Source organism: Clupea harengus, chromosome 22 (genome assembly GCF_900700415.2).
Source record: "Clupea harengus chromosome 22, Ch_v2.0.2, whole genome shotgun sequence".
Lineage (NCBI taxonomy): Eukaryota > Metazoa > Chordata > Actinopteri > Clupeiformes > Clupeidae > Clupea > Clupea harengus.
In genome coordinates, this window is record NC_045173.1 from 8580561 (window position 1) to 8594735 (window position 14175).

Sequence of the window (14175 nt, forward strand, 5' to 3'; positions counted from 1 at the left end):
CACAAGTTCAAAGTCTCTCCTGCAATCTTTGTTTCCCCTGAAATAAATATTTTAGGTAAGGAGCTTTGGCACTGACCTCCATAATGTTGTAATCCCTCGCTAAAAAGCCATCATCCGCCTCCCTGGCACAAGCCGTTCCAGAAGGGGCAAAGAGGGGAAGAATTTCACCGAGTTACTCGACTGCTTCCAATCCGTGTGAGAGATATCCTCGTGTGTTTGTGAGGATTTTCAGCCAGAACCCCTGCCCTTCAAATCTCTCCCCTCTACTGAGCTGAATTATCAACTAATCTCCTTCAACTCAGCGCTGTCACAGGGCCTTTGGAGGTGTCAAATGGATCCTCAGACTGTCTTGCTCAAAACTTCCGTATGTTCCGGAAGACATTTAAGACCGGAATAGAGCTGCTGCTGGAATAGCGATTCATTTCAGTATCTTTTCCTGAATTTTCACCATTGCTTGACCATTCATTCATTCATACATTCAGTTATTCACTCCTTCATTCATTTGTTCATCTAATCATGAATTAATTAATTGATTCATTCCTTCTTACTGAATTTTACTGAATAATGATATGACACTGTCACGTGAAAAGGACTTTTTTTGGCACCTAGTGTTCAGACAGCCTGCCCTGTACCTGCACAGGTCTCTAATCACTGGCTGTTACTGCTGTCCGTCATTCTCATTAAATAGATATTATAAGGTCTGAAATAAAAACAGTCTTCACTGTTTCCCTCCACAGGGGTTCTTTGTTGTTGAGGTCAATTCATTCTGTGCAGTTGCAAATAAGCGAGCGTGAATGTAATGACAGAACAGAACCGCAGCTTCTGCAAACTTTGAGATAAGACTCTGGGCCAACGGAGGGCCCGGGCACGCATGCCTGTCCTCACAAAGACAAAAGGGTCCACTCAGCTGACACTCACGCAGAGGGGAAAATCTCCCCCTCTTATTGTTTTATGGGCTCTATGCAGTTTATGACTGCTCAGATACACTCCATTAAGATTATTACACTGAGAGCTAGGGATGACATCTTTCTTCTGCAACCCCCACACACCCCCACTCCAACTAACCTACAATGACTTCGAGTGAGTGTGTATGTGTGTGTGTGTGGGGGGAGGGGGTTAGTTTTCTGTTCTGTGTGACAGCAGTCACACCCATCGGCCTGGACTCAATCAGGAGCAGCATGTGTCTTTGTCAGTGAGGGCTCGGTTGCCGTGAGTGATGTGCGGAGTCACCCCGCCAGTGTCGTTGCTCTTTGATGAAATCTGCAGACGTCAGAGCGCCGTTCATTTCTCTCTCGGCCCCGGGGGCTGTCCACAGAGTGACAGACACATGCTGCTCACCATCACATGCCACGCTGACGAGACGCAGATTCATGCCCGTTTTTTTGGCGAGAGGATGTTCAACATATCAATACTGCCACCATCCATAACCCCACCTCCCCTGGATGCTCGGGTCACGCCCAACATACAGGAGAGGAAAGCAGGCTTCTGGCCAAGGCTGGATCATCATTGTTCCACTAAAATCTTGCCACCATAAGCACTGTAGTGAAAAGACATTCATTACAGTAACTTTCCATTAAGAGCAATCTGCTAACATCGTCTCAGTGGCTGTAGGCGGGGGTGGACTCATTTAGACTCTTGTCACATGACTCTTGTGCTTCCTGTTCCAGGCTATGGGATCGGGCTGCCCCAGAACTCCCCTCTGACCCGCAACGTCTCAGAGTATGTCAGCCGCTACAAGTCTGACGGCTACATGGACATGCTGCACGACAAGTGGTACAAAGTGGTCCCGTGTGGGAAGAGGGTCTTCGCGGTGACAGAGGTGAGCTAGCGTTCCACCTGCAAGTGACTCTGTGTGTGTGTGTGTGTGTGTGTTTGTGTGTGCAGCCAAGCGTGTCAGTTTAATGTCTGTCACAAGGTAGTAGAAAAATGACAGATGCTCCACCTGTGTGTATGTGTGTGTGTATATGTGTGTGTGTGTGTGTATATGTGTGTGTGTGTGTGTGTATATGTGTGTGCGTGTGTGTGCGCGCATGTGTGTGTGTGTGTGTGTGAACAAAATAGATATTTTTTCCTTGGAAAAAGTATGGAAGATGGTGGTAGCAACACCAACTCTTAGTTAACATTCTCTCCACAGTGTGCGATATAACTTCTTCACCCACAGGTGAAGGAAGCTGTTTCAAATATAGATGTATTTCCTGAGCTATTTCCTGGTACTGGCTGGTGCTATCTCTCTCACTGCTGCCCCCAGTGTCAGCGCATGGAGACACCTCCATTTCCCAGTGCAGAGCAGGTACTGAAGGCAGAGCTGAATGTGTGTAAAGTCCCTGGTGGATTCCTGACTAGCCTGCACTTGTTCCATTAACAAGCCTATTTGTGTGTGTGTGTGTGTGTGTGTGTGTGTGTGTGTGTGTGTGTGTGCGTGCGTGCGCGCGCGCGCGCGCGTGCGTGTGCGTGTGTGTGTGGGAGGAGAAGTGTCCTGCGGTGTGATTGTCATGTCATCAATAGGGGCGCCTGTGTTTCCATCATCCGTCCTCATTCTCCAGGGATGTCAGGTGGGCCGAATCGCACCTGCCACTGCGAGCCTTAGCTCCCAGAACAAATGGAGCACATCGGGGGAAATGGAGTTCCCAGTTCAGTCCATCAATCCCACACGGTGCCTCTAAAACAATGCGACACTGTGTCGAGCGCTTTATGAACTCCAAAATGAATTGTTCTCTGCAGCCGATGCCAAACAATGCCATTTTTGTCCAGCCACAGTCTGACAGCTGGAACTTGATGTGTCTTCTTTCCACACTGTTGCTCTTCCATCTTGACTTAGTGGTCTCTACAGGCTATCATGGAGAAAAAAAAATGCAGAGGGAAAAAAAGCCTGTTAACAATTCGCAAACACTATTTATATGCAAGGAAGTAGACTCTGCATGGCATTGATAAGCCTTTCGGCACAGTTGTCTGGTTGGTGACACATTCTCGGCAGAAAAATTAATTATCTGTTTTGGTGGTTTTAATTCCTTGCACTGTCTCCAAACGGGGGTTTGAAATGCAGACAGCCTCACTTTGTCGTCCGCATGAAGGATGTTGCCTTTTTCCGGCAGCCCCTTTCCATCTTCATTTAGGGAATAAAAAGGAAATTAGCGAAGGGCATCCCACAGATACTGGAGCGCTCCCCGTCTGTGGATGAAAGCCAGCTGGAAAATGTAGGCAAACACTGAGAGCCTCACTGCAGAAGTGGCTTCAAAGACTCCAGTGATATACCATCTGAAGTCTGCAAAGATTCGGCAAACATGGATCATTAAAAGCAACCCCAAAAAACATGTTCAGGGAATAGCCAAAGTGTGTGTGCGTGTGTGTGTGTGTGTGTGTGTGTGTGTGTGTGTGTGTGTGTGTGTGTGTGTGTGTGTGTGTGTGTGTGTGTGTGTGTGTGTGTGTGTGTGTGTGTGTGTGTGTGTGTGTACAGTGCATTTGGAAGGTTTCAGACCCTGTCAAGTTTTCGAATTTTCAGACTCATCTTTAAATATACGCACAATACTCCACAATGACAATGGAGTGTTTTGTTAATTTATTGAAAATAAAAGACTGAATTATCCCTTTTATATAAGTATTCAGACCTTTAGTTATGACACTTGCAATTGAGCTTTGGTGCATCCTACTTCTATCAACGATCCTTGAAATCCTTTTTCAACTTGATTGGAGTTGAGTTCATTGGATATAATTAGGAAAGGCGCACACCTATGTAGGTCTCACAGTTGATGGTGTATGCAGAGTGAAAACCAAGCCATGAGGTTGAGAGAGACTCTGGACTTGAGCCCAATAAAGCATCTCTGGAGTGACCTGAAAATGGCTGTGCACCGACGCCCCCCATCCAACCTGGTTGCGCTTGAGCGATTCTGCCAAGAACAATGGGAGAAACTACCAAAAGAAAAGGTCTGCTAAGCTTCTAGGATCTTCCCAAGAAGACTTGAGGCTGTCATTGCTGCCAAACTCTTAAGTAGTGGATTACAAGTACCAAGTATTAAGTGAATGGACTGAATACTTATGTAAATTAGATTTTTCAGTCTTTTATTTTTAATAAATCAACAAAACACTCCATAAACCGGTTTTTGCTTTGTCATTGCGGAGTATCGTGTGTGGATTGATGAGAAAACATTTAATTGAATCAATTTTAAGATTAGTCTGAACCGTAAAAAAAAAACGTGTGGAAAACTCAAAAGGGTCTGAAAACTTTCCGAATGCACTGAATGTACAGTGTTTGTAAAATGGGAGCAGTGGAGAGGAGAAATGAGCTGGAGATTTATATATATTTCTTTCTCACCCTCCCCCTTTCGGAGAGAGAGAGAGAGAGAGAGAGAGAGAGAGAGAGAGAGAGAGAGAGAGAGAGTGGAACAGCCAGAGCGGGAGCCAGACTACGGGGCCGGGCGTCACGTGTATGAGCTATTGCACACTGCAGTGTGCACTGAATCTCCCGGCATCCCCACGGCCTGTCACAGGTTTGACAGGGCTTGGCAGGGACTGGACTGGCCGCCATTAAAGCGGCACTGCGGGGTGTTTCGGGGTGGGAAGTAGATCGGGGCAAGTAAGCTTTATGTGTTTGGATTCTGTCACTTCCCCTGTCCACACCAGCCGTGCCAGCTTACTCCTGGGTTTAGGAGTTGGCATCGGTGATTTGAATAATAAAAAATAAAAAAGGAAGGCTGTTGTGGCACAGGAAAGGATGTTTTAATATAGTTCACCACACAGACAGCAGAGCCTGGCCAAAGAGACAGCATCATGCATTTAGAGTGTGGGGAATGTTGGAATGGCTTTTTCACGGAGGCATGTACACCAGACACCAATAGCAAATGTATTATAGCAAAGGTATGTTAAAATAAATTGGACACGCATATCCTACGGCATCAGACATTATCAAGGTGTGATCGATTTACAAGATTACAACAGTGAGGTTTTTTTTCCTCTGTCATTGAGTGCCCCGTGTACATGAGAAGTGGGGGCATTGTAGGGGAGTTGAATATTTTTCACACTGTGTCGTCGCAATATCAGCATGACTTTAATTTCAATTAGCCGGGCCACGCTTTTTATGAAATTGTGATTAGTTCTAGTCAGCAGGAACCCTCTTCCTCTCCTCACTCCCTTCACATCAAAGCCATTCTGGAAGAAGATGGATTCCTCGGGATGCCAATACACTCTTCCTACCCCCCGCCCCAGTGGAGACTTAACGTGGAGCTTTCTGGAGCCCTGGTCTGCAGCCTCCTGTGCCATGGGCTCCAGGACCTACCTAACACAGAAAGCATCTCTCATTCCCACACTGAAGCGCACCTGAGGAGTAGCAGCTCTCCTTCCCACACTGAAGCGTACCTGAGGAGTAGCACCTCTCATTCCCACACTGAAGCGCACCTGAGGAGCAGCATCTCTCATTCCCACACTGAAGCGCACCTGAGGAGGAGCGGCTCTTCTCCACAGTGATAGCACTGAGGTCTACTGAGTGGTCGTTAGTGTGTTAGCGCAGTGATAGCACTGAGGTCTACTGAGTGGTCGTTACTGTGTTATCGCAGTGATAGCACTGAGGTCTACTGAGTGGTCGTTACTGTGTTAGCGCCAGGGACGTGCACAGGAGGGGGTTAAGGTTGCTCGGGCAACTGCCCGTTTGCCCTCCTCGACTGAAGTTGCCCCTCCGAAGGAAATATATATATTTTTTTAAATAGTATTCGGCTGCAGAACTCCATGTAGGCCTAGATAAAATAATCGCGGAATAAGCGCCCAGGGGACGGGCGGCGGCGGTTAGTGAGAGTTTTAAGTAATATAGGCAAAATATGTGTCCAGGGGACGGGGGCGTGGTGACAAAAATGTACGTGTTGCCCCTTTTTTCCAGGGCAGAGCAACTGCCCTTCAAAATTCCTGTGCACGTCCCTGGTTAGCGCAGTGAATTACTAGTTCAACAGTGTGGATCCTTGTGGGCCAGCACTCAAAAGGCCCGTCAGAACATCAGGGCTGATTAAAGCTGAGCTCTGCCATCCAGCTCATGACGAATAACCATGGCTACTGCTGGCTAGGACAAGCCTGCTGCTTTCTCTGGGCACTGCTACTCCATACTGTTTAAACTGCTGTGCATCAGTACATCAATGTGTGCAATGTATGCAATGATTGACAGGGCTCACACCATTTATTTTCTGTGTGTGTACATGTGTGTCTGTATGTGAGTGCACTTGCGGGTGTGTGTGGGTGTTTGTGGATGTGTTTGAGTTTATGTTGGAATGTGTCTGCTCATGAGTGGTCACACTGCGTGTGTCTGCGTGTGTGTGCGTGTGTGTGTGTGTGTGTGTGTGTGTGTGCCTATATTCATTGGCTCACCGCAGACGCTGCAGATGGGTATCCAGCACTTCTCGGGCCTGTTCGTGCTGCTGTGTGCGGGCGTGGCGGGGGCTCTGCTCACGCTGGCCGGAGAACACGCCTTCTACCGCCTGGTCCTGCCTCGCCTCCGCCAGCAGCAGCGCTTCAAGTACTGGCTGCACACCAGTCAGGTGAACACACACACACACACACACACACACACACACACACACACACACACACACACACACACACACACACACATATACACACACACACACACACACACACATACACACACACACACACACACACACATACACACACACACACACACTCACACACACACACACACACACACACACACACACACACACACAGACACACACACACACACACACACACACACACAGAGACACACACACACACACACCAACAAACACACACACACACACAGAGACACACACAAACACACACACACACACACAGACACACACACACACCAACAAACACACATATACACACACACACACACACACAAACACCACCCTCTCCTCCCTGCCTCCTGACCCCTCTGCCCCACTCCCTCTTTGCCTGTCCGCCCACTTACCCTCTCTCTGCCATTAGCTGCCCCTGAAGCTCCAGTATAGCTGGTAGGAAGTTCACGGCAATTACTGTATGCTGGGCTGTGTTGTGAATGCGGCGAGGTAGACCTTGGTCCAGTGTGTGAGCTACACTATTGACAGATGGGATTTTACCTCGCTGAGACTGATTTGTGGGAGGGATTCTCACGCTGTACGCTCTTTAATCAGTAGAGCGAAATGAGCAACACACCTCTCTCTCTTTTATTTAATCACCTCTGAGGCACAGGCGGTCTGTGGTCGACGTGCTTTATGCCTTTATGTTTTAACAGCAAGCAGGGAAGTATTCAGATTTACTCTTGCTGGGTCCTGGAGAACATTATGAGAATTTATTTGGTATGATTTGTTTATGACTGATGACTGACCGACTTTTTAGTTTCTGTAATTTCCTATTGTGCAAATTCAATTAAAGATGGATATTAATGGTCCATACTTGCAGAGTTCCAGGTTATTGGACACTAATCATTGGACACTGTGTTCCTTCACCTTAACCTCAATCGCATTAAAGCTGGGGGATCTCAAGTGCTCTCACAGGACATCATGCCCCAAACCACTTGAGTACGCTTATCAAGAACTCAATGACGAGGTGATCAGTTGACCAATAATTGATTAGTTTGTATGATTAGCTGCTCAGTGCCCAAAAAGTCCAAACCAGGAGCTCACTTTACACCGAGATGTTGAGGCATTGAGCAGTCTGTCTGTCCTTTTTTTACAGTATAGTGACAGTGCGCCCTCTGGTGCTCAAATGCTGAAAGCACAGGGCAAAGGGAACTGATTAACATAACATATGTGTAAAGCCGTCTAAACACTGTGTATAAACTTTGTGTTGGGATATGCCATTTAACTGGATTTCCATCTAACTTTTTCAGGCAAATTTTGACCATTCGAAATATGGCATCCTATAAGAATTTGGGGGTCATTAACTCCCGATTCACATAGGGTATAATGCAACTATGGCTGATGGAAACGGGGCCATTTGCATCAAATCACATTTGTTGATATTTTATTATGTGTTTGATAAGGGGGGGGGGGGGGGTCCACTTTTAAAGCAGTAATACGGAGTTCTGTTCCAAAACTAGTAAGCTAACTACCTAAAAGGCATGCACAAACCTTGAAAACAACCACCAACAGCCCAGCTGACACTGATAGAAGCTTGCCAACACACTAACTGGTGTCTTTTGGCAGTATAGCTGCCAATGTCATGCGTGTGAAAGCTTTTCTTCCATTTTTGAAGGGTATTCCAGCCCGGTACACAGAACTACATAGGGCATATCCTGGATGGCTAGTGGGGAAGACAAAGGTGTTTATCTGTCCTTTACATGACCATATGTTATCAAAATGAATTTGAGGATGGTACCAAAACTAGTTGCCCATAAAACATACCTCAAAAAGTGTCAAATTGTTGCATAGTGTTACTTTAATTCGCAAAACACAGCGGACGGAAATGTGCACAGACTCGCATTTATTTTTGCTGAATTTTCATAAATGTGCCTCAAATGCGAATAAGTTTGATGGAAACGCAACTACAGAATTCCTGCGTCATTGTTATTGCAGCTGATTATAGTTTCCTATTACTCTGCAGAAGATCCACCGTGCTTTGAACATGACCTGTGAGGATGAAGGGAAACACCAGACAACCCCAGACAGAAGGTGAGGAATGAAATGATCTTCGGAAATCAGTCACTGAAGACATCAGAATGCCTTCTCTCATGAGATATTTTTAAGCAGACACGTGAAATGTGTTAGTCATAGGAAAAGGTTCTCATGTGTATTTGTGTTTATTAAGTGTTTATTACTGGAATTACTGGAAAAAATTTGGAACATCAACAATAACTGGATTGGAAGCTAGCTTGCTAAACAGCACCATTATCTTTTCTTTATTTCTTAAATTTCTTTATTGTTTTAGTTTAAGCTGTAGTCTGAAACCCCATCCTGGATCTCCCCAGATAGCACTTTAGATCACCTTAACAAATATGTGCTGTCTGCTCCATTAGAGGCTTAAACCTCCCCAGTGCTCCCAGAGATCAAGGAGTCTGTCCATGATCTGTTAAGTCACAGGCACTCTTTCCCTCAGGCGTTTCCGTGTGAGTTTGATCGATGCCTCTCTCTCTCTGTATCTCTGCCTCCCAGCCCGACCCTCTGCCTGTCAGATAGCTGCAACATCCACCGGCTGCAGCCGCCTCCTCCCTCCCCTCAGCCCTCCTCCACCACGACCTCCAACTCCACCGCCACCATGGCCTGGAACAACCAGAGCACCCGGGGGTCCCGCGAGCCAGGCAAAGACAACAAGCGCGTCCACTTTAACCTTGAGACCCTCAACACGTACCGGCTCCAGGCGCCCCCCTCGGGGCCCGAGCGGGGGCTCAGGCGGGGGCTGGTGGGCAGCCCCCCCACGCAGCTGTGTGAGAATGGTGGCCCCGCATCCGGGCTCAGCCTGGTGCTGTCGCCGCCGGCCTGCTCCTCAGCCTCCTCCATCTCTGCATCCTCCCAGTGGGAGGGTGAGCTCCAGGAGCTCCAGGGCCGCATCGAGGAGTTCCGGGGCCAGCTGAGGGTGGCCCTGGCCAGGCGGGCTGAGCTCCAGAGCAGCCTGGAGCGGGAGAAGACATGCAGGGTGCGAGCCGTCGTGGAATCTGCCGCCGCCGATGGGCCTCTCCTTGCAGCCGCCGCCACCACTATCTCCACAGCCAACTCCACTGGCCCTTTTAAAGACAAAGACACCAACCTGAGGAGGTGATGTATGGCGTGAGGTGTGTGTATGGGCCGGTTTGGGAGCATGCAAAGGAGATAGAGAAGAGTTTGGAATGGTGAACAGGGTACCCAGCTGTTATTTTGTGATTTTTGTGACTAACTGGTTTGCTCTGAATTTACTTTTTCCAAATTTTGGGCTACAACAGGACATGTTTTGGATGGGTGGGTGGATGATAGAACAACAGCACTCTGGAATATTTGAACAGAATCACAGATGGATAAAGTGAGTTTTCATTTGTCAACACTTTGGACTTTTGAGTTTCACTTTGAGCATTGTAGATACTGGACCAAGACGGAAAAGCAAAACTATTCAAGGTGGTTCTTTTGTCCACCCACTTGTCTGTAAATATGATACGGTGATGCTTACTTGTCTGTAAGAATTGCTAGCTGTAACAGAAGTACAGAATTTGACGAACAATCTGTTGATATATGGCTAAATGAATTGTTATCTCTGTGAACTGGAATCTTATGGGTTTCCCATTAATGCATTTCAAAATAAACTTGGTTTACATTTGGGCTGTAACAGGTTTACTTGAAGCAAGCAGCAAGAATGTGGTTATGAATATGGCTAATGAAACCTGAAAACTTTCTTTTCTTTTCTTTCTTTCTCTGTCTTTTATGTGAAAATTGGCCATGCTCTTGGGGTTTGTTTTTTCATTACCACTGAAAACCACTCTCATGTCTGAAAGTGCATAACGGTTTGTCACCATTTATTCTGCATGTTCCATGGACTGGGTGAGGGATTCGGTGTCCTTCAAGGATCACTATGAAACCACAGGGAACATATAACAGCGCATATCCACATAGCTTCAGTAATAGAGGCTTTGGCCGAGGCGACGTAGAACTGGCCAAGATGGTTACCTCTGCACCGCTATGATTAATGACAAAGTCAGGTAATAATGGTGTCGCTAGGCTGGCCAACTCTACCTTATCTCTCATGCGTTTGCTGAGGTTCGCATTTTTTGTTAAGTGTGGACAGTCCAAGTTTAAGGAAACTATGTTGTGTAAGGAAAAGCACTGGAATGTACTGGGTGATGGAATGGAAGCACAGCACAGCATGGGGTTTTGAAAGATGTATTGGAGCAGCCTGACAGGTAGCCTGTAATGTCTGGGACAGTTTTTGTGGAAGAACAGATAAACAGACATCCTTGCCTGCAGTGAGGCAACCTTGGGTGGAGAGGTAGTGTTAGCATGCCCAAATGATGTACGAGTTGACATTCGGTTTCCCAGTAGGAGAAATGAGCTGCGGCCTCTCTGTCTGAACCCGTTATTTCAGCATGCTTGGCTGACCACTAAGTGTTTGATGAATTATCCAGCATCATGTTATACAACAATTTAGCTTCTCTGCTTGTCTCGGGATGTCAAGGAGCATGCAAATGATTTTGGCTGAGGCTCAAAACTCGTCTTCGTTTTCCTGATTCATTCTAGAAACGAGATGAGCTTCCAGCACATGAAAGATCAGGCAGCCCCCCCCCCAGCCATTTGTCTTCTGTTCTTTGGCAAATGTGCTTTGGCATACTATTTGTTTTGTCTGAGTGGCGATCTGAATGAGGAGTGGTTTAAGAGGCTCAATATATTTTTTCCCTTAGTGGTGCATTAAGCTAGCAAGTCCTGAAAGGCCATTTGCATATAAATGAGTCAATCATATAGGAAAACAGTGATTGAAAAATATATTGTTTATATCTTTGGAACCTGCTGTAAAGATTTCTAGAAAAAAAGTCAAAAAAACTGTTAGTAAGAAAACTAAGGCAAACAGACAAGTAATATTTCAGCACATTTGCGGGTGTTGATGAGTAATGAGTGTCCAGGCCTCTTTTTTTGTCCAGGAATCTGTTGCATTGTTTCCACTTCAGAAAGCTGGCAAAGGCATGTTGGTGGTGATGCTCCAACATATATATAATCTGCCGGAGTCTTGCTTCTCAGGTTTTGGCACCCCCTCACGCTCGTTCACTGGTGCCACACAGCGGTGTTGATGGGCAAAAGAAGACAAATACGTGGCAAAACACTTTTGTGTTGCACTGTGCCAGGAATAGGCTCTGTGCAGCCAAAAAAAGAAAAGACAGGTGGCAAGTGCAAGTTTCCTTTGAAATTACGAATTACCTTAACCACCTCTTTCCACCTCAGGGTTTGTTTTTAACTGAATCTAAGTAAACTGATCAGGGTCAAAACTATTGCATATACATGACTTAATTGAAATGCAATTATTAGAGCATTCTGTTCCCCAGATTATTTAAGATCATTTGTCTTACATTAGCAAGCCTGTTTGCATGCATGCCACTGTAGTGCCCATCCCAGGGCCTAGCAGCGGGACGGTGCTGATGCTGTTCCTCATAGGAATTCTCATATTGCATGGAAACAACGCTGTATATAGCTCACCACACACTGATGCAAGTGGATACGATTTGCATTGGAGAATATGAGTAGAATATGAGTCACTTACAGTGACATCAGGGTGGAAAAATACTTTAAGGCGGCTGTCTCCTCCTACAGAGTCCTGGCGCAGAATCAGTGGGACTTAATAACGGAGATGGTTATGGGGAGCCATCTACAAAGAAATAAATGTTAAGACTGAATGGACACAGCCTGCAGCATCTGTGTAGAATTTATGGATGAATTAAATTGGTGAGCAGTGGCACAGATGAAAGCATAGATCAGATATCTGCATGCAATCAAGTGGATGAGAGAGAAAGAGAGGTTTGGTAGAGGAGGTCTGCATATTTTACATGCATTCTTCTCTTTCAGATCATCACAGAGGTTATACTGTATATGCAGCGTTTACAAACAGTGCACTTCAAAGCAAAATGCAGTGTACTCAGAGTGAGGCATGAACCCATCCATCACCCTTAAGTATAATAGGATGTGGGGGCAAGGAGTCAGGGCATGGTTACAGCGTATAGAATTTGCCCTTATGTTTGCCCTTGATATAAAAATGCTTTCCACGCACAAGAATCGCCGCATTGCCAACAGCAAAACAGTCACACATCATGTACAGAATTCGTACTAGTGCGATAACTTATGTCATTGTAACATTATGTACATAAGTCATATTGTTAGTGGGATAGCTTATGTCATTATTACATCACGTACAGAAGTCACATTGTTAGTGTGATAACTTACAAGTAATTATAACATCATGTACAGAAGTAGTATTGTTAGTGCGATAGCTTTTAAGTCATTGTAATATCAAGTACAGAAGTAGTATGGCTAGTGTGATGGCTCATAACTCATAACATTGTGTCTCTTGTTCTTGTTTATACTGCAAACTCATTCTCAAATTCAGGTGGTAAGAATGTCTTCCCCAATCATGTATTAGGTAGGCTATGTGAAAAGGAACAGTCAGCCAGAAATGTAAAGGAACAATATGACAGTAAGTGTTTAAAATGGGTACTACAGTCCAAATTGAAGATATTAGAGTCGCCTCCCCCGTCCAAACTCGAAGCTCATGCGGGTTGCCAGGTTGAGGACACTTAACCTACACAAACCAGCACAAGACGAGCACAACATTAAACTTTGACAAGGGCAAGCGACGACGGGTCCTACACTGCAAGTTGATCAGCTAATGTATATGTTTGCAATGTTTTTTATTGTTTGCCAATTATAAACCAGATTATGTGTAAGTTACGTATGTGGCTTTTTAGGTCAGGTAGAATCTAACATTATCTCTGTTGATCTAGTTGGTTTGCTTGCTTCCATGGCTGCACCACGCAGTGTTTGCATGCCATTGTTTCATATCTGGCAACCCGGGGTGTCTAAATGGTACTGGGAAATGGTCAGTGGGCAGGAACAGGCCAAAACACAAACAGACATTCTGCTCTGGCATGGACATTTCAAAAGATAACATACTGGCTGTAAAATTGTTGACCGAGAAGCCATCATTTAATTTTGGCATGTTTCCTTAGTCTCTGATTTATGGAAATAATTTTATGATTTAGTACAGTAAATATATAACATATTGTTCCTTTAAATTATGCCATTGTCAGTTCATCTCAAGCTAATTGAATGAGTTGAACTATCACTTTAATGAAAATGCCTTTCTCTAGTCCCCTGAGACCGCTGCATTTCATTAAAATAGTTGTTTACTATGTACTGAACAGCGGGTGTGCTGGGAGTGTGAATTGTAGGTCATGTTTGCACCCCTCTACCACAAACACCAAAGCACCATAAATCTGTGACAGCTACCACTGACAGAAGTGTAACAGCTTGAGTGATATTTACTCTGTGGCCCTTCTATAAATACTGAGGTCAGTGATATTCATTCTTAAGCATAAGTGTTGGCAGAGGGAGGATAACAAGCTGCAAATGCTGTGGTCGTGTCTACTTTTCAATTACCCAGGAATACAGTCATGCCAAGGAACACAGATGAGGTGATGTTGTGTATGTCATTTATATTTCTACTCTGTTACTTTACACCAAATTATACTGGAACTTATTATGATTAGGGCTTCTCCAGTAGGTTTGCACTAAC

At 45.5% G+C, this 14175-nt stretch overlaps 1 protein-coding gene across 1 annotated transcript in view; it reads left to right on the top strand.

Moving 5' to 3' along the window:
* Positions 1-10251, top strand: part of grin3ba (glutamate receptor, ionotropic, N-methyl-D-aspartate 3Ba) — a 32654-nt gene extending 22403 nt beyond the window's left edge. The window contains exons 6-9 of the mRNA XM_042703097.1: positions 1668-1819; positions 6348-6512; positions 8545-8612; positions 9093-10251. Coding sequence (XP_042559031.1) covers positions 1668-1819; positions 6348-6512; positions 8545-8612; positions 9093-9696 — 989 coding nt within the window. The 3' untranslated portion in view covers positions 9697-10251. The remainder of the gene's footprint in view (positions 1-1667; positions 1820-6347; positions 6513-8544; positions 8613-9092) is intronic.
* The last annotated feature ends 3924 nt before the right edge of the window (positions 10252-14175 follow it).